We start from the raw sequence: 26,331 nt of genomic DNA, 5'->3' as shown, positions 1-26,331 counted from the left end.
TCAAGTAGCTTATAGCAAGAATGTCATTATTTTTATATGCTCCACCAGGACTCCTGAAAGCAAACAGGTATGTCTGGGGATCTTTTCAAACTTTTTATGTATTTGAGTGACTGAGGGATAGCTCTGTCTGCAGGCAGGCGGCTAGAGGCTAAAATAATAATCGATGGTTTTTTTTCCCAGCTACTGGACTCCTCAATTCTGACAATTCCTAGTATACAGTTTCTTGGCAAGGACTGAGCAACCAGCCTGCACAATTACTTTATGAATCTTGATAAAGTCGGAGTTTCATGTTGAAGGCTAGAAGGAGTTTAGGGGGGGGGGTGGTAAGAATGCTTGTTTCGCTGGTTCTTGGATATGCCATAGGCTTTATATCTTGTGTTGTCCTGCAGATCACTGAAGCCACTGTTGCCATGGGAAAGGATGGCCATTTGAATGAGATCATTTAGAATGGCCCGGGGAAATCTGATGGTGCTGTTTAATGTACTAGACCTTGTATGTGTAGCATTGCACATCTCTTCAGTTTCCTCCAACTGAAATGACAAAGAAGAAACTAAATCATAATTTGACGGCTTAGTATTTCTTGATGCTTTAATCTTAAAAAATTAATATTGGTAAAAATACTAAATAAGGTACAATTCGGAATAATTACTGAGTGACTATTTTTTAAATGATTGTTGGACTAGCCTTTATATTGTCGCTGAAGAAGGTACAGGAGTCTCCAAAAGTTTTAACCCAATTTCCAAACATCAAACTTTATGTCTAAAGGAAACGGACACCAAGAATTGGAAACCCAGTCAAATTCGGTAGCCAGGGGTTTATGCCCAGGGACGCCTCTCATGGGTCAGCCTGCTGCGCCTTGGTGTTTACCTGTCACGAAGTCCTTTGTGTCACTTTCCTGAAACATCACCACTTTCTATAAAAAGTGACTGGCGGGACCTGAAATTGTACCATCGCACGTGCTGGAGCGGAGGCCTCGGGGTGCGGGGCTCCCTCCCCGGCGCGCCTAAGCCAGGACTCCTCGCAGGTGAAGCGCCCGAGGGGGAAGCCCAGAGGAACCCCGCCTCGGGCTTTCCCCCCCCCCTAAGCTGATCACTTTTTAGGGGGAGCTCCCTGTGCATTCTCTAGTCTGAAGTCCACGCCACCAGATTACCATCTTTCCCACCAATTTGCCAACCCCCCTGGCAAAAGCCTTTATTGGCATGAACTTCCTCTCGCGACCCCCCCTGTTCCGTGCGGCTCCAATCGCTCCCGGCGCCCCCCCCCATCTCGGATCGGCTTCCCCTCTCCAGCCCAAGACCCAGGTCCCCAAACCACTCGAAAGGAGATTCGCACCCTTCGCCCCCTTCCCGGGCGTCCCGCGGCGGCGCCGGGTGGGGGAGCGCGGGGAGGAGGCCGGGCTTCCCGGGGTCCCGGGCCTCCTCGCGCCCCGGCGGCGCGCAGGGGGAGGGGAGCGCGGGTGGGTGGGACCGGGCTGGGGGAGGGGAGCGGCGAGGAGGAGGAGGAGGGAGTGTGCGAGCGTGTGTGGCTGGGGGAAGCCATTGCCTGTTTAATAGTTGCTGTTGCTGCACTTCCGCTTCTCTCCCAGCGAGAGAGACACGAGTGGCCAGGCCCAGCCGCAGCCGCAGCAGCAGCCGCCGCGGCGGCACGGAGCAGCCAGACACAAAGAGAGGTACGGGGATCCCCCCGCCGCCCGCCGCCCCCCGGCCGCGTCGCCGGGCCCCGGGGACACCCCTCGGCGCCTCGCCGCCCCGCGCCGCCCGGGCCGCCGGCCACCGCGCTGGCGGGGGGTGGGGAGGAGGCGGACAGGGACGGGGAGCCCCAGGGGTCCGGGGCCCGTCCGCGGGGGATGGGCAAGGACCCGGGGCCGCGTGGGGTGCGGGGCCGCCCGTGTCGGGGGCGGGGGGGGCATCGTGACTTGAACTGTCAGCGCCGTCCCGGGAGCCCCCCGCTGGCCGCCCAGGGGGCCGGGAGCGGGGGAGGGGGAGTTGGGGGAGCCCCGTTTTCCCCCGGGGTGGGGGACCACGGGGATTAACCTCTCCCGGGCGGACTGACTCATTGTTATTTTTCCGCCGAGGAGGCTGATCCGCCCCCCCTCGCACCCCCACCCCCACCGGGGGTGGTAATCGGGCGCGTGCTGGGGACCCCCGCGGCCGCGGAGCCCCACGCCGGGCGGCCAGGGCCAGGCCGGCGGGGAGGGGCGTCGGGGCGCGGCGCCGGGGGCCGGGAGCCTGGCCCCCCTCTACCCCGCACCCCCACCCCCCGCGGGCCTCTCCCTTCCCCCACCGGGGCACCAGCTCCCCGCCTCCGTCCCCCTGGCTCGGCTTCCTCTCTTACTCCTCTCCGCCCCTCCTCTCTTCCCGACCTGGCCAAACTCCGCTCCCGGCCCCCGCGGCTCGCCCCGGCCCCCCGCCCCCCGCGACCCCCGGGAAGCCGGCACAAACAGCCCCGAGGCCGGCCTAGCGCCGGGACCTTCCCTCGGTGCCCGGCCGCGGCGCCCGCGCCCCCGCCCTGCGCTCCTCCGCCGGCTCGGCGGCTCCCCTCCCAGCCCCGAGGGGAGCCCCGGGGTGGGGGGGCGAGGAGAGGCCGCACGCTTTGCTCCCGACCGTTTTCCTGCTGTGTCCCCCCCACTTGGGGCCAAAAACAAACAAGCCGCGTCTGAGCTGCAGAAGCCTGAACGGGCCTGAGGACTTTGAGAAGCGAGCGGAGGGCGGGGGGCAGCCGGGCGCACCCCGGACCCGAGCCCTGCCGACCGCACGCGCCTCCCTTCTCTACACTGGCTGCAGGGTTGTGTTTTTCTGTTTTGTTTTCCCTCCCCCTGCAGGGGCTGTTTGCGGGGTGGGGTGGGGGGTTCGCTATGTCGGATGACGATTCGAGGGCCAGCACCAGCTCTTCCTCATCTTCGTCTTCCCACCAGCCAAACGAGAAAGAAACAAACACCCCCAAGAAGAAGGAGAGTAAAGTCAGCATGAGCAAAAACTCCAAACTCCTCTCCACCAGCGCCAAGAGGTACGGTACTGTTCACCCGCAGGCTTCCTAGGTCCCGCACTGCCTCTCGCCGCACTTGGTCTACCTCCCAGGGAGGGTGGACTTCACTGCTCCTCGTGATTTATGTGTTCTTAAAAATGAAAAAAAAAAGGGCCTTGGAAGCCCTCATTATTTTTTCTCTATTGCTGCTTTTTTTCCCCTTCTTTTAATCATTGTCCACCTGCAGCTGTTGTGGCTTGCCTCTCTCGTTTCTGGCTGAAGTTTGTAAGAACCCTCATTACTTCTGTTACCGACCCTTCAGTCTGATTTCAAATTACTTGTCCTATTAATCACTAACCTGTGACCTCCCTCCCCTCCCCCAAGGCTGTCATCGCACTTAATTACTAATACCTGCCCAGACAACTCTTATCAAAATGAATTCTAATCCCATCTGACATCCTCCTCACCTGTTGCACATAGGATCTTTTCCTGAATAGAGCTTTCCCCCACAAGTTGTATAAGGAATAAATAACTCGTATTGGGGGGGTAAAACGTTTTAATAGGTGGAGACAGAAGTTTTCGGATGGAATTTAAAGAGATTTTTCTGATTTGGAGAGTTGAGGCGAATGAGTGTATCAGTCGACATATGCTATAAAATGATAATTCTAGGTTATTTGGGGGATTCTCTTTTGTTCTGTTAAAGAGATTCAATTTACCAAATTTCAGGAGACTTTTTTTCATGCTCTTTTCTGTTTGTTGTAAAATGTGTTTTTGTTTTTTTCGAAGTTAAATTCAAGTGGTGGCTTTTTCTCTCTACTCTTTTCCTCTTATGTCTCTGAAGAAGCTACTTTTTACCTTCACCATCCTTCAGTAATGTCCTCTGATCCCCGAGACCCTTAGAAGAATCTATGGCAGATTCCTGGGAACCCCCATACATTTCATAAATCCTCACTGCTCTCAGGTGGACAGTCGTTAACCGTAAAGTGGCAAACCAGAAAGATAGTAAGAAATCCAAATGGTGCGTTAGATAGGGATATCTTTCTTGAAAGAATGTAAAATGAAATGGAACACCACCAGGCTGTAGATCTCTCCCCAATGAGTAGTGAACCTGGAACTTGGAGTTTGAAAGTTTATTCTGACATCTTCCCTGACTTGAAATTTGCAATGTTGGTAAAGTGCTTTGGTAAGTTAACCATGGGCAGATGAAGGAGTGACTTTAGCTTATTTTAAGTAGTGTAGAGGTCTAGAAGTAAGTGGCAAGATGCCTTGACAAGAGTGTTCTCATTTTCAGAGGGTTGGTTTGATTGTGTAGCTACTTCCCAGGAGTCCTAACGGGCCCTCATTGATTAGCCCTGTGCTGGTTCTCCCAGAACCTGGCATCTACCCTGCCCACTTTCCATGGGGCCTTCCTTAACCTGCCCCTTCCCCATCTTCCTCCCAGGGTCTGGGCTCCTAAATCCACACTGAAGCGGCTTTTGGCCTGAGGTGACTGACAGGATATTTGCTTTAGGTCATTAGTGTTTTTATATTTTGCTGGCTATCCCTGCTGTACATGTATATATTTGGGGGTAAAGGCACAGGTTTCAGATATAAAACAGCCTGCTTTGTGTCAGCAGATGACAAATTTGTCACTAGACACAATTTGTCCATTTATGCTAAGGGAGTTAAAAACTTATTTGGAAATGCCTGGGAAAGACGGTAGGTGTAAAAAAAAGAAAGGCGGGAAAGTACAAATAGTAATTTTACCTATGAAGTTAAACGTCAGTTTTAGCTCTCTGGATATTTTGCTGAAAGACTAGCTGTTAGTGTTAAAGCAGAGCTAAGGTTAATTGTAAAGGTAAAAAATGGGGAGAGGGACAGTGTATCCAGGAAAGAAGGGGAAGTTGATGTTAGTGGGACCCTGTAGAAGCAGCTCTGTGAAATACATTGATTTGGAAGAGGGTGTTGCCCATAGAATTGGAAAGGAGCACATATATCAGGAGATAGATTGAAAAAGAAGCCTGAATTGCTGACAGAAGGTAACTTAACAGCATTTTGGGAAGTGGTTTCTAGGCCACCCGTAGAGGAAAGCCCCCTTTGAGAGTGGTCTAGACAAGAATTACTATGTGGAACATATGAAAGTATTACTCCTGCAAATCTTTTGCCATTACTCTGGAAATGTGCAAAAGTTGTGTTGTAGAGATGAAGTGACTAAAGCTGTCTGGTATTACACTTCTTAGGTATTAAAGAAGCAACTCCTTTTTTTGTGACTGTTTTGTAGTAGAGGTTGAGTTGACAAGGAGAAAGGAAGTCAGTATGCATTTTTATACAAGATGTGCTCAGGGTGAGGATATTTTTCCCCCCTAACTACGTAGGTCTTAATATACAGCCATTCTAATATGCATGCAGGTAAAGAATCAGGAAACCAGGGCTCCAAACTTTTAGTCTAACTTAACGAGCCCCAGCAGCCATCCAAATATCTCAGAAGTGAAATGCTTCTTGGTAGCAGAATTTAGCAGGACACAGATGAGTAGGTGTCAGTGGAGATTGTGAGCAAACCCCTTTCCAAGGCTGACCAGATTTGTAGGGGACAGGAAATGTTCAGAAACAGGAAGGTTTAAAGAACTTTCCCGGTCACCACCTTTAAATTCTCTTTACTTACACCTGAAAAAAAAAACCACAGTGCCTTATAGAACGTATTCCCCATCGCAGCCAGCCGGCCTGTCTTCCTACCCTCAAAACCTTTGGAAAGCGAAAAAGCGTCCATTGTGATTCAGATTGCCTTTAGTTGTGTGTTAGTGTTAGTTTTTTTTTTTTACTATGCTGCCTCGGTGAGACTTTTTAAGTTAAACCATAGCCCTTTAGGGTTTTATATGAGAGGAGCAGAAAAAGTTATAAAAATAGAAGGTACCATTTCAAAGGTGGAAGAGGCTTAGAGGCCTCAAAGTTTGCCGTCTGAATTGATGCTCTAAGCGCCTAGGTAAGCAGAAGACAAAGGCCAGGGCTCGGTGTGCACGGCCTGGTGGCGTCGGCCTGCGAGTGGGGGATGGAGCCCTTTGTGAAATCCTGGGCTGGCGCCGGGAGAGGAAACTGGGGAGCCCCGGGTTCTGGGGGCCGTGTGGGGTGGAGGAGGAAGGGGGCTGACCCAAGGGAAGTTCGAGGATGTCCTGGGAAAAGGCCCGGAAAGGTGGGCCGGGAGTCCGGGCGGGCGGGCGCGCGGGCGCCCGGCGGGCGGTGCACCTGTGCGGGCCGCGGGCGGCTCCTGGGGCCCGGCCTCCGCGGAGGGGCTGGCGGGGGTGGTCGCGCGTGGGCCCCGCGTGGCGTCGGGGCCGGAGGTTCCGGGGCGCGGTGGCGGGAGCTGGGGAGTCGCCGGGCGTCCCCGCGCGGCTCTCCCCACCCCGGCCCGCAAGTTGGCCCGCGCGGCCGGAGCCGTCGGGCGCGCGCGCGGGGTGGGGGCGGGGAGCCCGGGCGGCCCGGGGCGGCCGGGCGAGGGGGCCTCCTGCAGGCCAGCGTGGCCCCGCACCCCGCGTCGGCGGGCCGGTCACTTGGGGCCCGAGGGGCCTCGAGGGGCCTCGCGGGGAGCGGCCATGTTGGCGTCGTCACTGAGGACACGGGGCGGCTGGGGGGAGGGGGCGTTTTCCCCCGGGCAGGGGCTGGCGGACCCCCCAGGTGCCAGGGGTGACCCTGCGGGCGCGGCGGGGCGCGGCCTGCCCGCCGGCGCGAAGGCTCCGATTGCTCGGTCCAGGGCCAGGAGGTGCCGGGGACGCCCGAGTGCGTCCTGACCCGACACATTCTAGTTCAGGTCGGAGAACCAGTCCGCAGGGGAGCTTTTGGCTTAGCTCCCGGGTGGGAAACCCCGGCACCCGGCGCTGCCTTCGTGCGCGGGGCCGGATTCGAACCCAGGCGCCCAGGGCCCGCGGTGCAGGGCCGGGCACGGGGCCCCGCCAGCCCGCTCGCGGCCCGCGCACAAGTGTTCTCCCGAACCACGGGCCTGGCGCTTTGGGTGCGTGGCCCGCGTCCCCTAGCGCAGGACCCAGCTCCCCCCGCAGGAGGGGGGCGTCCCCGCCAGACCCCTGCCCTGGGCTGGGAGGCCACCAGCGCTAAATGTTTCTTGTGTTTTTCTCTCTCTCGCCTCCCTGACTCCAGGATTCAGAAGGAACTGGCAGATATCACTTTAGACCCTCCACCTAACTGCAGGTGAGCTTCCTTTCAGATCTGATTCTCTTAAAAATTCTTCTAAACTTTACGTTGTGTTTTTTTTTCATTATTATTATTTATTATAAGCTTTTGCTTTTATTCTTTGGTTAATGCTTGTTTTGGTGTGCGAACATCAAGTAACAGCTGAAATTTATTAACCTGAGTATACTGTTTGGATGAGCCTCTTAGGCTCTCAGTGTTACGTTAAAGAGAATTGATAGATTTTTGGGGGAGTGGACACTTTCACACATATGGACTGTAAAGTGAATTTAAAGATGCGCGTTTGCCTAGAACCTTTCATATGCCATGGACGGTGATGCTCAGGGACACTGGCTTACAAAGTTGCTTTGCTGTCTTAATCTGTTGTTCCCACTCTACTAAGAGAGCATAGAGTTCATCAAACACTGGCTTGATGGGTTTTCTGTTATATATAAATTTTGTGTTGGGCTTTTGGCATACCAATTAGAAATTAATCTATGGCTTTGATAAAAAGGTTTTAAGTTATTTTATAGACTTAAACTCTTATGTTAAGGTGTTTTTCTTTGAAATTGCTTTCTTCAGACTGTAGATAGTACATACGTGTGTGTTTCAATTTCAAAACAGTTTGATACTAGTTTTCAAAGGGTTGTTGATCACTTTGTTCAGAATACCTGTTTTGTTATTTGCTGTTGAGTCAAGGTGGAAAACTTGAGGACTTCACTAAATCAGTGAAGTGAGGAAAGACTTGTTATAATAGAGCCATTTATTTAAGGGAGCTTAATTGTTCATTTCTATTACTCCAATTGTTTAAAATTAAGTATGACATTTAGCTTCATTCTCAGTTCTCATGATTGGCATTGGAGTGGGATGTGAGGTTTCAGAGTGTGCTAAACTTACAGGTAGGGGTAGAAGTTACAAATACTGTGGCCGTACACAGAATTTAAATCGAGCATGTGGAAATACTGAGGTTGAAAAGCTAAATGAAATACTTTGCTTCTTAACACTGAACTTTCTAAACTATGGCTGATGGAGTAAACAGAAATGTTAATTGCCATTTTGGTTACATATGTTGTTAATGTTGGTCAGGTGTGGGATGTTCCTTGGTACAGTTTTGTCCTGTTGTGTAAGGAAAATCATTTCAAGTTCGAAATGCTCTTAAACTATAGTTTATAGCTGCACCACCCAGTCATTCTCTGGCTATTAAGACTCTTCTCAGACTGTTGAGAAAGTGGAGAAATGGGTTAGGCTTAGGGCTGTGATACCTTCCTCTTTTATTTTCCTGGAATCGTTCAGGTGGAAGCCTGTAGCTTAGCTTCCCTTGGTTGTGTTGAATCCATAGGCTTGGTCTGTGCTCTCTAGTTAGTGCTCCTGTTTGGTATTGTGTCTTCCATGTGTCTCTGGCAAGTTCAGGCAGCTGTAGCTGATACAATTATGAAGTTGTGTTTTTGTTTTGTTTTGTTTTTATAAATCTTTATTGATTTCAGAGAGAGGAAGGGAGAGGGAGAGAGAGAGTTGAAACATCAATGATGAGAGAGTCATTGATCGGCTGCCTCCTGCACGCCCCCCGACTGGGGACCGAACCGGCAACCCGGGCATGTGCCCTGACTGGGAATCGAATCACGATCTCTTGGATCCTAGGTCGATGCTCAACCGCTGAGCCACCCCCGGCCGGGCAGATTATGAAGTTTTAAAGCATGGTTTCAGAACTAGTAACATCAAAATGTGTTAAGGCTTTCTTGCAAATAAGTGCAATCAAATTTAAAAATTGTGAATAAAGGTTTTCATGGGATTAATTACTTTTTAAAAATAGGATAAGTACACTTTAATTTCACACCATTTTAACTGAGTTTACGTGTGAGATATTTGTGCTGCTGAACATGTAGAACTTTTTATCCTTGGGAAACCCTCCTAATTACCTTTTTCAAGGTGAAACCTTTAAACATTGCCTGTGATCAGGTGACTCACCGAACTGGATGGTTATTGGATGGTTGGTGGTGGGAGACAAATTTCAACATATTTACACTTTAAAAAATCTCTTCGATTTCAAAGAAAACATTAGGCTTTTTTATTTTGCAAGGGAGTGTGTATTATGTTGACTTTTAAAAATGAAGACTGCTGTATTTTCTGAAGACATTTTGCAGGAGGGATGTTTAATATGAATCACAATTTCTAGTTTTGGTTGCCTTACTAGTGTTGACTGACTTAATGTTATCCAGTAGTTCCAATAATCAGCTTACTTAAATAAGTTTGGTTTTATGTTTTGTGTTGGTACTTTATGGGATTGAATTATTTAATGTATGTTATTTTTGGAGATGGAAATGGGTAATTTAGTGTGGAGATACTTTTTGAAGTTAGCTTCCAGTTAAAATATGTGAAATAAATGATACACTGAATGCATGCATATTTTTTTATAATTTAAAAAATGTTACTCAGCATAAGAGTTTAATAGTTTGGGATTTATGAAATTGTAAATTCATCAATTGTAAATTATATTTTGAATTCATTAAATAATTGGCTTTCAATTAATGTATCTTATGTATTAACCCTTTGTAGGACTGATTGATTGCCTTTTTTCAATCATTGTTCAGTGTGTAGTTTTAAATTTAAACACATTTCTTTATTAAAATATAGCAGTTGCTACATAGTAACTTGAAACAGTTGAATCAGTGTGAGAGATGCTTCTCTTGAAGGTGCATTGCTCGTGTTCAATAATTTTAGCACTTGGCAAACATATTTGGCTTCGAAGTTACTGAACTTCAAAACTTGTGTGAAATGCAATTGTTAAATATGTTCTAATGTATGAGCTCATAAAGTTAAATCCTTAGTGTCGTATATCATGTTAAGTAGATTTTAAGTGAATATTTAAAAATTGGTTTATATTGCCATATCAATCAAATTCTTTGGTATCTCTGAACTATTTGGTTATATATATGTATACAGCTAAGTCTCCCAACTCCTGTACTGCATTTGATTAGGCTTTTCCCCTTGCATTCTGGCTCTATTTGTTTAGGAAAAAATATTTTCTTAACTACAGTAATGATTTCCTAAAGCATGCCATATCTTGGATGGTAAAATTATGCCTTTTAGGTAGCTGGTGAACTCTGGGCCATTAGAGTCAGTTTTGCAGCTGTTATTTATAGCTTAAGGCTCAAGCTTTGCTAAATTGACTAGTTATAGCTATCTAACTAATCTGTAGACATAAATGTCTGTAGACACTATGTCTGCACATAATAAATGATGCATTTTACCCAGGTCCTTTAAACTTCAGGTTTTACTTAATGGATGTCTTTTTATTATGAGTGAACTACTCATATGGTGACTTGAAACCTAAAAATTCAGATTTTGGGGGTGCTGTTATTTTAGGATAAAATGCCTTTCAGAAGTCAAGAAACATTTCAAGCATGGTACAGAATAATAAAAATACATTTTCCTTATATGTGACCTTACTACATTTTGACCATTATTTTTCTGTTTCCCAAATATGTAAACCTAAGTCGGTGCTTTTTATTTTTCTGGGGAAACTACTATGTAATTAGATATAATCGGTTTTACATTTTTACAGCTAAATAATACTTTTTTGAAGATGATTTAAAGGCTAAAGAGAATTTTAAAAACAAATGTAATGCATTTGTCTAGGAAGTTAAATGTTCTCACCCTTCTTTTACTCATTTACTAAAAGGGCCAAATGCCTAGCTTGCCTCCCTGAGTGTTGTAAAGTTCAAATGAGTTTAGAGTTTTCTGTGTGTGTTAGATTAGTGATATTATTAGAATCGCCCACTTAGCTTCCCCCCCCCTTTTTTAATATATCTATTGATTTCGGAGAGAGGGAGGTAGAAACATTAGTGATTAGAGAGTCGTCATTGATCGGCTGCCTCCAGCACACCCCCTGCTGGGGATCGAGCCCACAACCCAGGCATGTGCCCTGACGGGGAATCGAACCAAGATCTCCTGGATCCTACTAGGTCAGTGCTCAACTGCTGAGCCACACCTGGTCGGGCCCATTTAGCTCCTCTTAATAGCTCATCTTTTTTTTCCTTAAAGTAACATTGCCTTTTATTGCTTATATTTTAAACACAATTTTAAGCCATTACACAATAATGTAAGAATGCACATTTTTGAAAAGTTGAAACGCAGAAGTTGTGGAGGAGAGAGTGAAAGATCCCCTCATGACCTCATCTGATCCTGTCCCTTGCACAGAGATGTGTACTGGGTTAGCACTTGATGTGTATTTTTCTGGATAGTTTCTGTGAATTCACATTGTTATACGTATCTGGTTTTGCAAATTCTCCTGGAATTAGTGGTAATAGTACAGGGTGGAGCAAATATAGGTTTACAGTTTGTATGGAAAATGATACAATAATTAATAATACAAGAATAAACTCTGTGTTTCACGTACTCACAACTGTAAACCTATTTTTGCTTCACCTTGCATTGAGATGTCAGGTTAGAAGTCCCAGGCTGCTAACCTTGGAATGAAAAGAGATTCTTTCCTTGCAACAGTGAAGGCGTATGCACCTTGTTCGAATTTAGCTTGTTTTAAATGGTGGTTTGTTATAAAAAATGGGTTCTGCAGAAGTCATCCTTTACAAAATCCTATGTCATCTCACTTGCTGAGAAATGTCCTTCCTTTTATGTATCTTTACTTCATCTGATGCTACTAAATGCATTAAGAATACCGATGTGACTTCACCGTCTGCATATTTAGTTTTGTTCTAATTTTTATTTGGAGAGCAACCACTGCAGCGTGCTTGCCTTTATGTGCGTAAAGACAGTGTTGAAAATAGTGAGAACCAGGAGACTAGAGTGTCAGCACAATCAAAATAGCACCCAAACCAGGGTCAAGTGGCTGGAAATTAGATCATTGCCTGGGGCCTCAGTGGGTAGGAAGGCAGGAAATCTATCCAGAAATGAATTGCCTACTAAATGAGTAGGCACTCACATGGCTTTCATGTTTACCAAAAGACTATGGTTCTGGGTTGTAAAGCTATGCTGGTTTCGTTCCTCAAAAGGTTAAACTGAATTACCATATGACCCAGCAATTCTGTTCCTGGGTATATACCCCAAAGGATTGAAAACAGGGACTCAGACAGATACTTGTCCATGGTCACAGCAGCATTATCCATAATAGATCAAAAGAAGCAGCAGCCCAGATATCTGTCAGCAGATGAGTGGAGTGGATTAACAAAATGTAGACTATACATACAACGGAGTATTATTCAGCCATATAAAGTAACGAAGTTCCAATACATGCGACATGGATGGGCCATGAAAATGTTATACTAGCTGAAATCAGTCAGACACAAAAGGACAGATACTCTATGATTCTACTTAACATGAAATATCTAGAATAGTCAAATTCATAGAGACAGAAAAATTAGAGGTTCCCAGGAGCTGGAGAGGGGAGAATGGGAGATACTTCTTAAAGAGTTTCTGTTTGAGGTGATGAAAATTATGGAAACAAATAGTGGTGATGGTTGCACAACACTGCAAATGTAATTAAGGGCACTGAATTTTACACTTAAAAATGGTTAAAACGGCCAACTGTATGTTACGTATTTTACCACAATTAAAAAAAAAGGTAAAAAGCCCGGCTGGGCGTGGCTCAGCGGTTGAGCATTGACCTAGGATCCAGGCGATCGGGGTTTGATTCCCGGTCAGGGCACATGCCCGGGTTGCGGGCTCGATCCCCAATGACTCTCTCATCATTGATATTTCTATCTCTCTCCCTCTCCTCTCTCTGAAATCAATAAAGATATGTTTTTTTTAAAAAAAGTAAAAAAAGATACTGCTGTTAAAATGTTAACAGTATTTTGAAGGAAAATGCTTATAGCTTAGGAAGCAGCACTTCAGTTTTTAGGGATTCTTATAAAGGATACTAATGTTAAACTCCTGTCACAAACCGTGTCTGTTACATGTGAAAAGTCACCTCCTTCAAGGAGCTCATAATCAAGTGAGGTGGAAAGAGATGCACACACTGATTTTGAATAGTACTTGGAAACTTGGAATCTTCCTTGGAAGATTATTTGGAAAGTAATGCACATAACATGTGGAAGGTTCAGAGGAGCAAGAGATGACTTTACCTGGGTGGGAGGGGTCCTAGCTGGGGCTCTCAGCGATCTGGGGAGCGTCATGGGGGAAGTGAGAAGTGAGGCGGGAGGACTGAGGGACATGCAGTGGAGGAAAGTGCAAGCAGAGACACAGCGAAGGGAAGGCAGAGGGCACTCTTGGGCAATAGTGAGAAGTCAGTGGTAGGATATACAGCAAGGATCAAACTTGTGTTCCTTGGTGTCAGGCGGAGGCTTTGAGTTTCATTCTGGAGATACTGGAGAATCACGGAAACCCTTTTGAGCTGGAAGTGTAAGCCAGCTAGAGCTGAGTATCTGGATGGAGACAAAGCGGGGGGATGAGTAGAGCTTGGTGGGAACCGGGAGACTTGGAGATGGCTGCAGTAGTCCAGGTGGGAGGCCAAGAGGGCCGTGGGGAGAGGTGACGGCCGTCAGTGTGGAGCAGGGAGAGGTGACGGCCATCAGTGTGGAGCGGGGAGAGGTGAAGAAAGCCGCAGAATCTTGAGAACTTGGCCACTGATTCGGATACGGAGCACTTGAAAGGGATGGGGGTTCTGTGGGTGTTGGTACCACTAACAGAAGGAATAGGGCAGGAAGATGAACAGGCCTGAGGGGGACAGGTTAGATCATACTCCCCAGGGGCAGTTATTTGCTTTGTTGACCATATACAGGCACAGTGTAGCATATTGCTGCCACTTAGTAGGCTCTCCGCAAATATCTGCAGTTTGATTATATGTTTAAGTTTATTAGTAATCAGTCATTGAACGCTCAGGCCTACTTTTAGGTTAGATGAGACAAATTAAGTAGCTTATGAACTCCCCAGAAGGTGCAGTGACCGCGATTTCTTTGATTCTGATCCTACATGTTTCCCCCCCCAATTCAACTTTTTCAGTTGGAAAAATTCAAAGCTACAGAAGAGTTGAAAAAATAAAACGGGAACAACACCTGTCCTTCACCCTAATTCATTAGTTGTGAGAATTTCACCATGTTTGCTTTTGTCCCTCTTTTATCTCTATATATTTTGCAGAAGCATTTGGAAGCGAGCTGCATCCGAATGCTTCCATGCTTTTAGGCTTCCATGGGCTTCCATGCGTTGAATCTGAGGGGGGTCGGCAGGGGTGCTGAGGCTGCAGCTGGCTTTGGGCGTCCACATTAGATTTGAAAGTTTGGATGATAGTTGAACTTTCTGCCGGGGATTGAGAATTGTGCTTTGAAGGGAGTCTACAAATGAAGGATGGGAAAGTAAAGAGGACCTGGAGAAGAAAGAAACAAAGGGGAGAGCTGCTGAGTTGCTTAAAAAAAAAAAAAATCTAGGGAATTTTTCTTAGATTTTAAAATGTAAAGTTGAGAGTGTGTTTAGTAGGCTGAGAAGCAGCAGCTGGTTGAGAGGAGCAAAACAGAGAGGGAGACGTGATGTTTTTAAACACAATTATCGAGAAACTGATAGAATATATGGAACTGAGGTCCTAAGAGGAGAGTGTGTATTTAGAAAGGCCGGTATTTTGGAACTTCATGATAGTGTGACTGTTTTCTAGAGGATTGGAAGCGTTTTTGGGCCCGAGTAACACTGCAGTTACTTGTATGGGACTGAACAGCAGCAGCACCTGTCCCCAGTTTGATTTGGTTTGTCTTTCCCAGTAGACTTTAAGTTCCTTGAGAGCAGGGATTATGTCTTTGCTTCCCTACAGTGTGTCCAAGAAATACTAGATCAACAATACCTATTTGTTAAATTAAAACACCAGCACAAACACCTAATTCAGGTCTGATGGTTGAATGGAACATCTTCATTACCCTGTTCAGAAAATAATGGCAAGAGCTGGGGAAATTGCTGTCGCATTTTACAGCTGTCCACTGCTGGCATTCTTTCCGGGTTGGCACCCAGGCAGTTTTGGCAATTCTCACCTTCCCGGAACCACAGAGCAGCTCTGGACTGTAGTGTGATACAAAAGATGTGATCGTGCTGCAGGCTGGATTGAGAAGATGCATAAAGAAAATATCAATGCCTTTGATTCCCATGTTTTGACTTTATAAGATTGCTGTTGGCCAGCAAGTGTGGTTTAGAAGTGCTAAGTTAATCGCCTTCCTAGAGATGGTTCCTAAAATCTAAAGCTTTTTCAGGTAGTTGGTTATGTTAGAGATGTTGGCACCCGCCTGAGACACCTGACACATTCCCCATCATCAGCCCAGTGCAACAGGGTTTCAGAATAAGCCCATTCTCATTCAGCCTCTGGTATGCAGCCGGGCTCTGAAGTAAACAAAAGGCCTGGTAAGTGGTGTCAGCATACGCTTCTAATCCTCTGGGAAACCTACTCTGTAGGTAAAGAAGCACAAAGCTCCTTGCTTAAGAACTGGAACCCAGGAACTACTGTGTCCTAATGGCTCTTTTCTTGAGGCACAGCATATGTGAGTGATTACAGATTGCTTTGTGGAGTCCACGCCACACTACATAGATGGTGAACCTGCAGAAGGCCAAGGTGATGTCTGCCCCCGGTCAGGAAAGTCGTGCAAAACCAATGTTTTCATATGCAGGACATAATTGAAAGTTGACACTGGGTTATGCTACCGGGGGCAGCGCACTGTTCACTCACACTTTCGTTAACAAAGTAGGCAAAACCTGAATCTGTCTGCTTTCTAAAGGACCTGAACAAGATAAAGTGAAATGCCAGGACAAAATAAAGTTACTGGCATAGGTATTATCCAGCTTTTATGTGGCCTTCAGCAGTGCAGGTGCCACGGATCACGTCTGACTTGTCTGTAGTGACTTGTGTTGGCACTAGATTTTATTTTTTTGAAAATCTGGCAGCTTGAACCTTTATTTTTAGTGCTTTTTTTTTTTTTTTTTTTTAAAGAAAAAAGTATAATTAGAAACTTACAATACAAAAATAATTTTGCCAAACCTTTTAAAAGTTTTGTTGTTGCCCAGCCGGGCGTGCCTCAGTGGTTGAGCGTCGACCTAGGATCCAGGCGATTGGGGTTCGATTCCCAGTCAGGGCACATGCCTGGGTTTTGGGCTCAATCCCCAGTCGGGGGCGTGCAGGAGGCAGCTGATCAATGACTCTCTCATTATTGATGTTTCTATCTCTCTATCCCTCTCCTTCCCTCTCTCTGAAATCAATAAAGATATATTTTAAAAAAATAAAATAAAAAAAGTTTTGTTGCTCAACAGGATTTCACATCAGGTCCACCACGACATCGGTCCAGCCTTGTGAGCTCCCCCCACCCCCCACCATTCATGCCTACTGACACTCAGCGGGGCGGGCATACTGTAGGCACCAAAATCACCCCGCCACCTGGGTCTGGATGTCCAGTTGCCAGAAGCTATGATGGTTTCTAGCCTGAGCTGGACTCTTGCAGGACCCCTCCTACTGCTTAAATTTGCAAACACTGCCACACTGGCATCACCTTAATGCTCAGGCTAGAGTGTGCGGCCCAGCCCTGAGCTCTGAGCATCTGCACAGGACCCATGGTCAGCCAGGAGAGTCTGAGGACAGAGACCCCGCTTTTACTCCTGGCCCTGCAACCAGACAAGGCTGCCTCCTGGTTGGCCCTTTGGCTACCCTGCACAGCACTGCCTTCCCAGGCCCACAGAACTCCCCCACCTCATCAAATAGTGATAATCAATGGAGAGGTCCTGTAGGGTCCACCAGCACTAAAATGATGATCATTATGTGGACTACCAGGACATTGGGTGTTTGTATCCATTTAAATTGATTGATGGAAAACCGATGTGTGATGAATCCTATCAGTTTAATAGAAAAAGATTTGAAGCATATTTTCAAATAGCAGTAGATAGAACTCAGCTTGGGATGATCTTACTTAGAGAAAAGTTTTAAATAGGATACAGCTGAAAAAGTAAGGGTTGTAATCAGAAAGCAGTGTTGTACAAGAGTAAATCAGATCATATTTATTTAAAATATAGAATGTCTGCTGTGTGCTGGGCATTGCTCTGTGTAACTACAACAGACCTGGCCTCTGGCTTGTGGAACTTGAATTTTAGTAGGCAGTACAGACAGCAACGAAGAAAAGTGGATTAGTAACTATAAGTTGTGGCCAATAGGAGAGAAATGAACAATGCAGTGATGGAGAGTAATTGGGGGGGAGGGGGGGTGCTACTTAGAGAAGGCTTTAAAAAATTAGGCAAAGACCGGAAAGATGAGAAGAAAGGAGAGCTGGTGAAGGGCACAGGAAGAACATCCGGACAAGGAAGCACAGATAGAGGCCCTGAGGTGGGGAGAGCACGTGGTGCAGGATCCTGTAAGCCATGGTACAGAGGTTGGATTTCATGTGTCCCATTTCTTTCTGTGGGAAGCCATTCAAGGTTTTGAAGCAGGGAAGTGACATCACTTCAGTAATGATTTCAAAGTCTCTTCCCTCCTCCATGCTGTGGAAAATAGCTGGGCAGAAGGCTGAAGTAGAAAAAGGGAGACCAGAAAGGAGGGTATTGCTCTATTCCAGGTAACTGGGGATGGTAGCTGGGATTCCGGTGGCGGCAGTGGAGATGAGGTGGAACACCTGGACCCGTGAGGGTTTGCATGTGGGAGATGAGAATGGGCCCAGAATGGCTCTCAGTTTCTGTGGTTTTAGCAGGTAGGTGATGGTGACATTTTGCTGATATGAAGAAAACTGGAATGGGGGTGTGTGCGTGTGTGGCTCTGTGTGCACGTGTGTATGTGTTGGGATGAGACCAGCATAGAAAATGAGTCCTTTTGATTATGTGAGGTTTGAGACAGATGCTAATGAGGCATACAAATGAAGGTGCCAAGTAGAAGTCAGAGATAGGTACGTGGAGCTCAGAGGAATATTTTGAACTCGAGATAGATAAAAGCCTGAGATACACATACATTTAGGAGGCATCAATATATAGAGGCTTTTGAATATCTGGGAATGCCTCTGTCTCACCTAGAGAGCAGAAGTGTAGTGAGAAGAGGACCCAGGATGGAGACCTGGACATCTAGCATTAGAGGTTGTGTAGTCTAAAGGAGACACCAGCAAAGGAGACTGAGAAGGAAAATTGAGAGAGTTGGTGTCAGAAGGCAGTGAGTGGAAGGTGTGTGGAGTTGAGTCGTCATGAACTCTGAAATAATGCTGTGAGGTGGAAAGAGAGGAAGCCAGTAAGCAACCATTGGATTTTACAACTAATTTGTTGACCATCATAAGTCAGCTGCAGTGTAGAGATGCACAAGAGGGGAGGATTTTCAAGAAAGAAAAGGTGTTCGTGTTACCCTTCCCAATTAGAAGATGTCATTGTGCTTATCCAAAGAAGGGACTTAACATTACCTGATTTTTACACTTTAGGATAGGATTTCTTGTGTATATAATTTTTCATATATACAGCTTGATTATGTAGTTTATCTTGGGAGAGACCTTATCATTTTTAAAAAATATATATTTTTATTGATTTCAGAGAGGGGAAGGGAGAGGGAGAGAGAGAGAGAAACATCAGTGATGAGAGAGTCATTGATCAGCTGCTTCCTGCACGCTCCACAACCTGGGCATGTGCCCTGACCAGGAATTGAACTGCGATCTCCTGGATCCTCGGTCAATGCTCATGCCAGCTGGGCGAGGCCTTACCATTTTTAATGGATTCTCTGTGTGGTTTTTTTGTGTTTTTTTTTTAATGGTTTCCACTCTTCTTCCTCCACCAGAAAAAGTTATCTTCTGCTTCACTAGAGTCAAGCCCTTGGTGATCTTATGGCTAACATCGTAGTGTGGGTTCCCTCAATAAATGGTGCCAGGTTCATATATTATTACATCTTGATGAGTCTGTTTTGCAGGGCTTAGTTTAAAAATACTAGGGGGTAGGTAAACTGGAAAATCAATCAACTGTTGCTGCCGTCCTTAAAATTCTTCACATGCTTTGATTTGCATTGACGTTGTCCTCTGGGAGTGGGTATACGTGTGTTTACTTGTAACACAGCTTAAGATAGTCATGACATTCAATGTCTTTATGCTTTCAAGACTGGCAGTTATGTTCCTACTTCACATGGAATGTACCTGGATCTCCTAAAGCATCATAAGAGTGTCATCTTTCCAGTCTACCAGTCATGTTTCATTAATTTGTTTCAGATTATCCCAGGTACTCTTGGTCTTGCTTAACTTTATAATTCAGGTTGTCCCTCTTTCTGAGATTGATCTTGTTAAGACACAAACTTGTAAATTACAGGCAGTAAGTTGGGGACAGTAAGATACCTAGAATTATTGCCGAATGTGGTTAACAGTTTCGTGTAAGAAAATGTCCTGCAATGCAAATGGTTACCTTAGTACTTCCCATCAGAGCAGTATGTGTACATAGCAGCTTGTGTGTAAAAATGCAGACACCAGATTCCCATTCAGATTGGGAGTGTGGGGGCTTTGGGTGTAAATGATCTAGCTGGTATTTTTATTCACATCAGAAGTTACCAGTCAAGGCACTACATTTTTAGTCTCAAAAATATGCTATGTTTTATTGACATGTATGCCTCTATAGCATATAAGTATTTGGAGGAGAATTATCTGTATTAGTCAAATAACTTTGACAAATTTCTAAATTAAAACGGCACGAAGAAGTCATTTTTGAATAACGTAAAGTTTCGGACTTGAATACTGGTGCTGGAGGTCACTGGGCGAGACAGAGGCAGCCAGTAGACTGTGGCACTTGGGCAAGTGGTGACTCAGACCTGTAAGGGGACAGCAGAGTTCTGGAAGCATTGAGGGTAGAAATGAGGAAGTTTTCAGGATTGGGGAGACATTCTTCTAGTTCAGAGAGTATTAGTTGGATTCACAGGAGTGTTAGGCACTGCTGAGGGAATCGAATGATAATGCAGAACAAGTGTTTTGGCTGCATAGGAACTTTGCTTCCCAAATAACTTAAATTTTTCCTACCACCACTCATAACCCATTGGCTTTATAAAATTTTATTTCTTAGCAGACTTTGCTAGAACACATTTATCATAAAGACAAGGAAATGGTTGAATTAGAGTACGTCAAGGATTCTAAAAGAAAACATTTGTTTTGTAACAGGCACCCAGGAGGATTTTTCATAAACATGATGGATAACTTTTCTCTAACCTAAGTAAATATTTCAAAACAAATGTATGTTAAGTGATTATAGTGGTGTGTGAGCAGAGACTGGCAGTAAAGCTAGCAAGGTCATGTATTACTTAATATATATGATACTGCTTTGGCCGTGGTCCTTTTTTGAGTAACTCTCTAGGAAAGTCCTCAGAATGCATAGCTTCGTTCTTCAGCTAGACTGGTAGCCACCCCCCCAAAATGTTTCTTCTTTGTAGCTTATCCTGAGATGTTTTCACATCCGAAGTGTGTTTATTACATAGTAAATATAGTCAGGTGACAGGGACCAGTCCTAAAATAAATCATATGTTGAAGACACAATTCTTATTAGAACTGAAGCTTGAAATTGGTTTCCATTCTGTCTGGCCACACTACTGGATTCTATGTAGATGTAGAGATTTGTTCTACATTTTACTATAACTTTTTACATTTCTGTATATTGGGAAGAAGTTATATATTGTAGTACCTGCAAGTGAAAAACACATGATCGTGAAAAAAGTAAAAAGCTGTTAAGATCCTGGAGCCCAAATTAACTTTTATGATGGAAATTTGTAGTGAGGAAGGACTGGATGCTCCCTTTTCTGTCTCTGTGTCCTATTTATTATGGGGTGTATATTGATAAGTTAATTTTTATCAGTTGTCTCTGTCACCAAATTACTCGTGCTTTGTTTCTTTTTTTTTTTTTTCAGAGCCACTCTTGAAACTTTTCTATGTTCAGTCCAACTCTCGTTTAAGTCCTGATTTAAACTTCCCCACCTGGTAGTGAGCCCCTCCAGAGCGGTAGTCACCTTGCAGTTCTGAAGCTTCTCTGGTATCCCACGAGCCCCCAGCGTAGTGCAGGGTTTGAGGAGGGTAACATTTACTGATTGTTATTGGACCTGGAGGTGCATAAAAAGAAATGCTATCTTGTTGAATGGGCTAATAAGTAAAATCTCAGGATACCTAATGACATCATGGCAGGCTTAATTTGCATTTTCCTTTCTGGTTGAAATCTGGCATGTCATTCTGGCATTCCTGGTGGGCTCCCTCCCCTTCCTGTTTCTTCAGGGAAAAAAGGTTAGCCAGTTGGCTGCCGTTTTCTCAGCAATTTCTTCTGGACGTGCTCACTAGAGCCAGAAAATAATTTGTGACACTTGGCATTTCTAGAAGAGATACAATTGCGTGCACCCAGACTCTATATATATGAATTATTATGAGCTTAAACTTGGAAGGTATGATTCAGCAGGTATTTACCAAGCCCAATAGATTAGTAATTACGTTCCCTGAATGAGTTTTTAAAATACGTAACATACTGAACACATTTGCATCATGAGAATTGTCTGTATTAATAACAGATTTTCCAGTTAAGTCTTATTACTACTTTTGCACCTGCCCGCCTGTGCCCTGCGTGTGGCACTGCGTGTGACCCGGCTGAGCGATCCAGATCACTGACCACGCTGCCAGCACTTTGGTCTGCGCCCGCCCTGGTTTATTCTGTGGTGTGGCCCTTTGACTTACAATACAGCTGCAAGCAGCTGCTGCTCCTCGTATTCACGCGCTCGTTCTAACGTTCACTGGGCCTTTCCTGTTGTGCCAGGTACTGAAGACAGTGAAAAAGACGACGATAGGATGTCCCTCCTCTCATGGAGCTTACATTCATATGGCGGGAGGGACCGTTAAAAGTACAAAAGCAATTTCTTAACAATACAAAGAAATTAAAGTGGGGAAATGGCATAGTGAGCAAGTGACCAGGCAGGTCGCAGCATTGTTAGGGTCATTCTGGGAGACGGCCATGAGTGATAACAAGGACCCTGCTATGAGAAGGGTATTTTAGGTGTTGACATTGTGTGTGAGGATGAGAGTGGCAGATTAGGCAGGCACAGGCCGTAGTTTATTAATTTTAGTAGAAAGCCACAAGAGAGTTTTAAGCAGAAGAGTGATATACCACCATGGTTGGCCTGTACTTGAAGAATATCTCACGTAAAATTTCCAATTTATAAAAATAGAGATTACAGAAATACTCTTGGTAAAAGCCTTTTGTTTTGCCTTACAAACATACTCACAGACATTCCTTTATATAGCATTTCCGTTATATATCAGGATATAATTTATATCTTCATACCTATTATATCTAAACATCTATGTCTGTCATATGTAGAAGATTTGAAAAATTAGGGACATGCTACCCAAAATGTGTGTCTGAACCTGTGAAGGGAAGTGAGCACAATGGGTGGGCTGAAGGTTAAAGTATGAATGTTCTCTAATGCATGTGGAGCGTTCAAGGCCAACAAAAAACCCAAACCCGACTTCTTTCTTGTTTTTGTAGTCTGCTTGCTTCCGCACTGTCCACCTGCGGGTGAAGGTGGCCTGCGTCTGCCAGGATGGCTCTATCTCTTCAGAGCAGGAACAGCAAGTGAGAGCTCAGGGGAATGATCACTGACCCTCACTGGTCTGGGAGGCGGCTTCCCACTCTCCTCCCAGTCTCCACTGGGATTCCTGTGATAGTTAAAAGATTGATCTGTACAGAAGCCCAGATCTGTGTGATACGGATACATAGAGAGGATGCAGTCCAGTTTCCTTGATTTGGTGGATGCTTTGGAGTAATAATTTTGCCATAATTTTTAGTTTTGATAGCTGGAGTATTTGGACTAAAGGGGACATGTAGGCCAAACACAGGTGAGAAAGCTAATAAACACATTGGAGTAGTGATGTGATCATTCTTAGGTGTGTACTGGAAACTTCAGTTACTAAACCTCTTTAGTTTCTTATGCTCTAGAAAGGACATAAAATGAGATGTAATTGCAGCATATCTTAAACCATTACAGGAGGTTCGAGGTTGAATTGATAAGAAATTACATTTCTTACAGAAGGGAAATTTTTCTTTTTGAAAGGCCAGTTTGTCATGGTTTTCCTCCTGTCTGAGCTGATAATAAACAGTTTAGAAAGGGGCCCTATCCATTACAGAAAAATCACACGTTATTCAAAATTCTTGAGGGGACAAAATTTCAGTGCAAACATAACATGGTGATTTGCTCACAGGGAAACACCACCAATTGTACAAAACAAACAATATACAAGAAACTTCACATAATTTATATTTGACTTTGAAATGAATTTTAGTAATTTTGAGATGTGTCCAATATTGTGTATTCACTTTACACTAAATAATGAAGCCACAGTAGAAAGCCTGATTTATGATATCCTGGACAGCTCTCTAGTTTAGCTTCTTTCAGTCGCTTGCCTGAGGTCTGGCTCTTAAATGATGACGCTGTCCCGTGGCACTTTGTACACATCTCTACAACATTTGTCACTCAGTTATAGTCGTTTGTCACTCTAACAGACTAAGTTCTTTAAACTCCAATTGTTTTATTTTTATTCTTGTGCCCAACACCAGGAGATGCCTAAAAAGTTTGAATTATTACTGAAACAAGTGAGAGTGATTGATTAGAAGTAGTTGTGTAACTGTTTTACCGTGCATTTCTTTAGATTTTAATATAAGTCACCGAGAAATTATTGTCAAGCTAAAGTGATCAAATAAAGTCAGTTTTAATCTTTTAGTAGTAATAAAACAAAACAAAGCAATTTATTTTATGTAAATTTATCCTTAAGGTTTTCTTTCTGCCTCCCATGTGCAACCTAACCGGGGACTGGTATTGAATCTGCAACCTAGGTGTGTGCCCTGACCAGGAATCGAACCCACAACCTTTTGGTGCATGGGACAATGCTCCAGCCAACTGAGCCACTTGGCCAGGACTCAAGTTTTCAATATAGGTTTAATCTTAAGAAAATATACAATATACCCCGTCTAAAAATTTAGATCAGTTCTACAATATGAGAAAATGGGGTCACTATGGGATCAGTATTTGGATATTTTCCAATGCTAGTTGAAGCATTTGCTGGTAAAGGCATTGGAGTTTGCAGCACAATAGGTTACTTTTCTTTTTATATTTGGAAAAAAATCATTTTATAAAACTGCTTCCTGGCCCTTTAGAACCCTCTACAGTCACGCACCGCCCTAATGATGCTCTGGTCAACAATGGACCCATATATGATGGTGGTCCCATAAGATTAGAATGGAGCTGAACATTTCCTATTGCCAGCGACATTGTAGCCTTCGTGTCATAGCGGGATGCATTGCTCAGGCATTTGTGGTGATGCTGGTATAAACAAATGTGCGCTGCCAGTGGTATAAAAGTATAGCACATACACTTATATACTGGGTAATAAATGACTCTACTACTGGTTTATGTATTTACTATACTTTTTATTATTTTAGAATGTACTCCTACTCATACGGAAAGTTTGCTGTAAAACAGTGTGCTGTGTTTACCGTGTCTCTTGATTGATTGCATCATTTTCTCTTGAGCTTGACTTGTGTTGTTTGTATGGTAGGTAACATTCTGTACGGGCTTGCAGCCTGGGAGCCGTGGCTGTACCACACAGCCTGGGTGTGTAACCATCTCGGTCTGTGTAAGTGTGCTCTGTGGCATTCCCACTACGGCACATTTCTCAGAATTTATCCCCGAGGTTAAGCAGCACGCGCCTGTTTCTGAAATGCAGGTGCTTGATCTCGGGGTCACCCTAAGTCTCCGTTCAGTGAGCCTTTCCGGAGGGGCTGCAGACTTATCCTGGGCCTTCACACGAACTCTTCTAATATCCCCTTGACAGGACTGTCAGTGGGTGTAGAGAGCCTCAGTCGTTATATATTACAAATGAATTCAGAGTTCACAAATGTCGGTAGCCTTCTTGTCCAGCCCCTTACACACACGAATAAAGATCACCAGTAATGAAGAACTGTAAGGTTTATATCACTCAGGAGTCTTTTTTTTTTTTTTTGGACGGGCTGACATCACCTGTTGAATCTAAAGTTGTACAAATCTTTAGGTTTAGAAGTCAACAGCGGAAGGAAGAGCAGTGTGACTAAATACTGGAGCCGAGGCGGGTGTGGGTCCTGTGGAAGCTCATGAGAGAGCCCTGGTAATGGGCACTGCCTTTTATCCCTTCCCTCATTACTCCTCTCAATCCACCCACACGTGGAACCTGTCCCTGCCTGAGTGTACCCCCCCCCCCCCCCCCCCCCCCCGTGTCATGCAGCAGTGGGGAAGGTGTGGCACCAGATGACTGGTCACAGTTGGAGCATCAGCACATCACAGCGTTAGATCCCCCACAGAGGGGTCATAATGGACCAATGAAAGCAGTAATAGCTAAGTCCTGTTAGGTGGCTACTGTGGGTCAGGCTTTGTTCTAAGGGCTTTAAATGTAGAAACTCATTTAAAATTTAAACCACCCCTACTGGTGGGTCCTGTTATCCTCATTTTTCAGATGATGAAATCAAGGCCTAGGTTAGATGTAATTAGTAAGCGGAGGAGCCAGGAGAGGAGCCCAGGCCGACTGGCTCCAGGGCCTGTGTTCTCAAACTCGCCTCTGTGTCGAGAGTTAGTTAGGGAGTTCAGCTTGATACCACTTTTGTTATTAGTTAAGACCCTTTATGTTGCAAGTAACAAAATCCTAACTCATTGAAATAAAAAAGATGAGATTATTATAAGGATATGTGAGTATGTGATTGATAGCTCAAGAACTGAAATGTCTGGGTACCAGAAACAACAGAAGCCAGGGATTCTTTCCATCTCTCATCTCTGCTTCTTTCTGCAAATGCGCCTTATTTTTTCTGACATTGCAGACTGTTGCTGGCTGCCCACAGCCTGCCTGGAGGAGCATGACCACAGACACCCAGAGAGGAACTGACCTTCCCCCTTCCCCCAAAACCTAGGGTAAGGGCCAGTTAGTGCAGCTTGACCTCTGAACCAGCTAGTTTGGTAGTTAAAGCGAAAGGGTCCAAGTGACACTCATGTTGACAGTTAATTCAACAAAATGGAAACTGGTTTCTAAAGGAAGAAACTTTCATGATAGCTTTTAATGAACTAGCCATTTGAGTTTCTTCAGTCCTCTAAGCTCTGTGAGAATAGGGACATGCTAGCCACCTAGCACAGTGCTCCAAAAATGGTGACTGCTCAGATGTTTACTGGGTGAGTGAAGGAATAATGAATAATTTTCCTGAAAAGGGAACACTTATAAAAATAGAATTCTGTTTTCTGATCGCTGTCCAGGCATAGATACA

General features: G+C 45.0%; 1 protein-coding gene across 1 annotated transcript in view; it reads left to right on the top strand.

The window, feature by feature from the left end:
- The first annotated feature begins 1,593 nt into the window (after positions 1 to 1,593).
- The window catches only part of LOC107526362 (ubiquitin-conjugating enzyme E2 E1), a 59,892-nt gene continuing 35,154 nt past the window's right edge, over positions 1,594 to 26,331 (top strand). The window contains exons 1-3 of the mRNA XM_087824920.1: positions 1,594 to 1,669; positions 2,822 to 3,006; positions 7,090 to 7,140. Coding sequence (XP_087681046.1) covers positions 2,855 to 3,006; positions 7,090 to 7,140 — 203 coding nt within the window. The 5' untranslated portion in view covers positions 1,594 to 1,669; positions 2,822 to 2,854. The remainder of the gene's footprint in view (positions 1,670 to 2,821; positions 3,007 to 7,089; positions 7,141 to 26,331) is intronic.

Source organism: Miniopterus natalensis, chromosome 15 (genome assembly GCF_054644295.1).
Source record: "Miniopterus natalensis isolate mMinNat1 chromosome 15, mMinNat1.hap1, whole genome shotgun sequence".
NCBI classification, from domain to species: domain Eukaryota; kingdom Metazoa; phylum Chordata; class Mammalia; order Chiroptera; family Miniopteridae; genus Miniopterus; species Miniopterus natalensis.
Note: the sequence above shows the minus strand (reverse complement) of the source record. Positions and strands in the feature narration are given on the sequence as shown.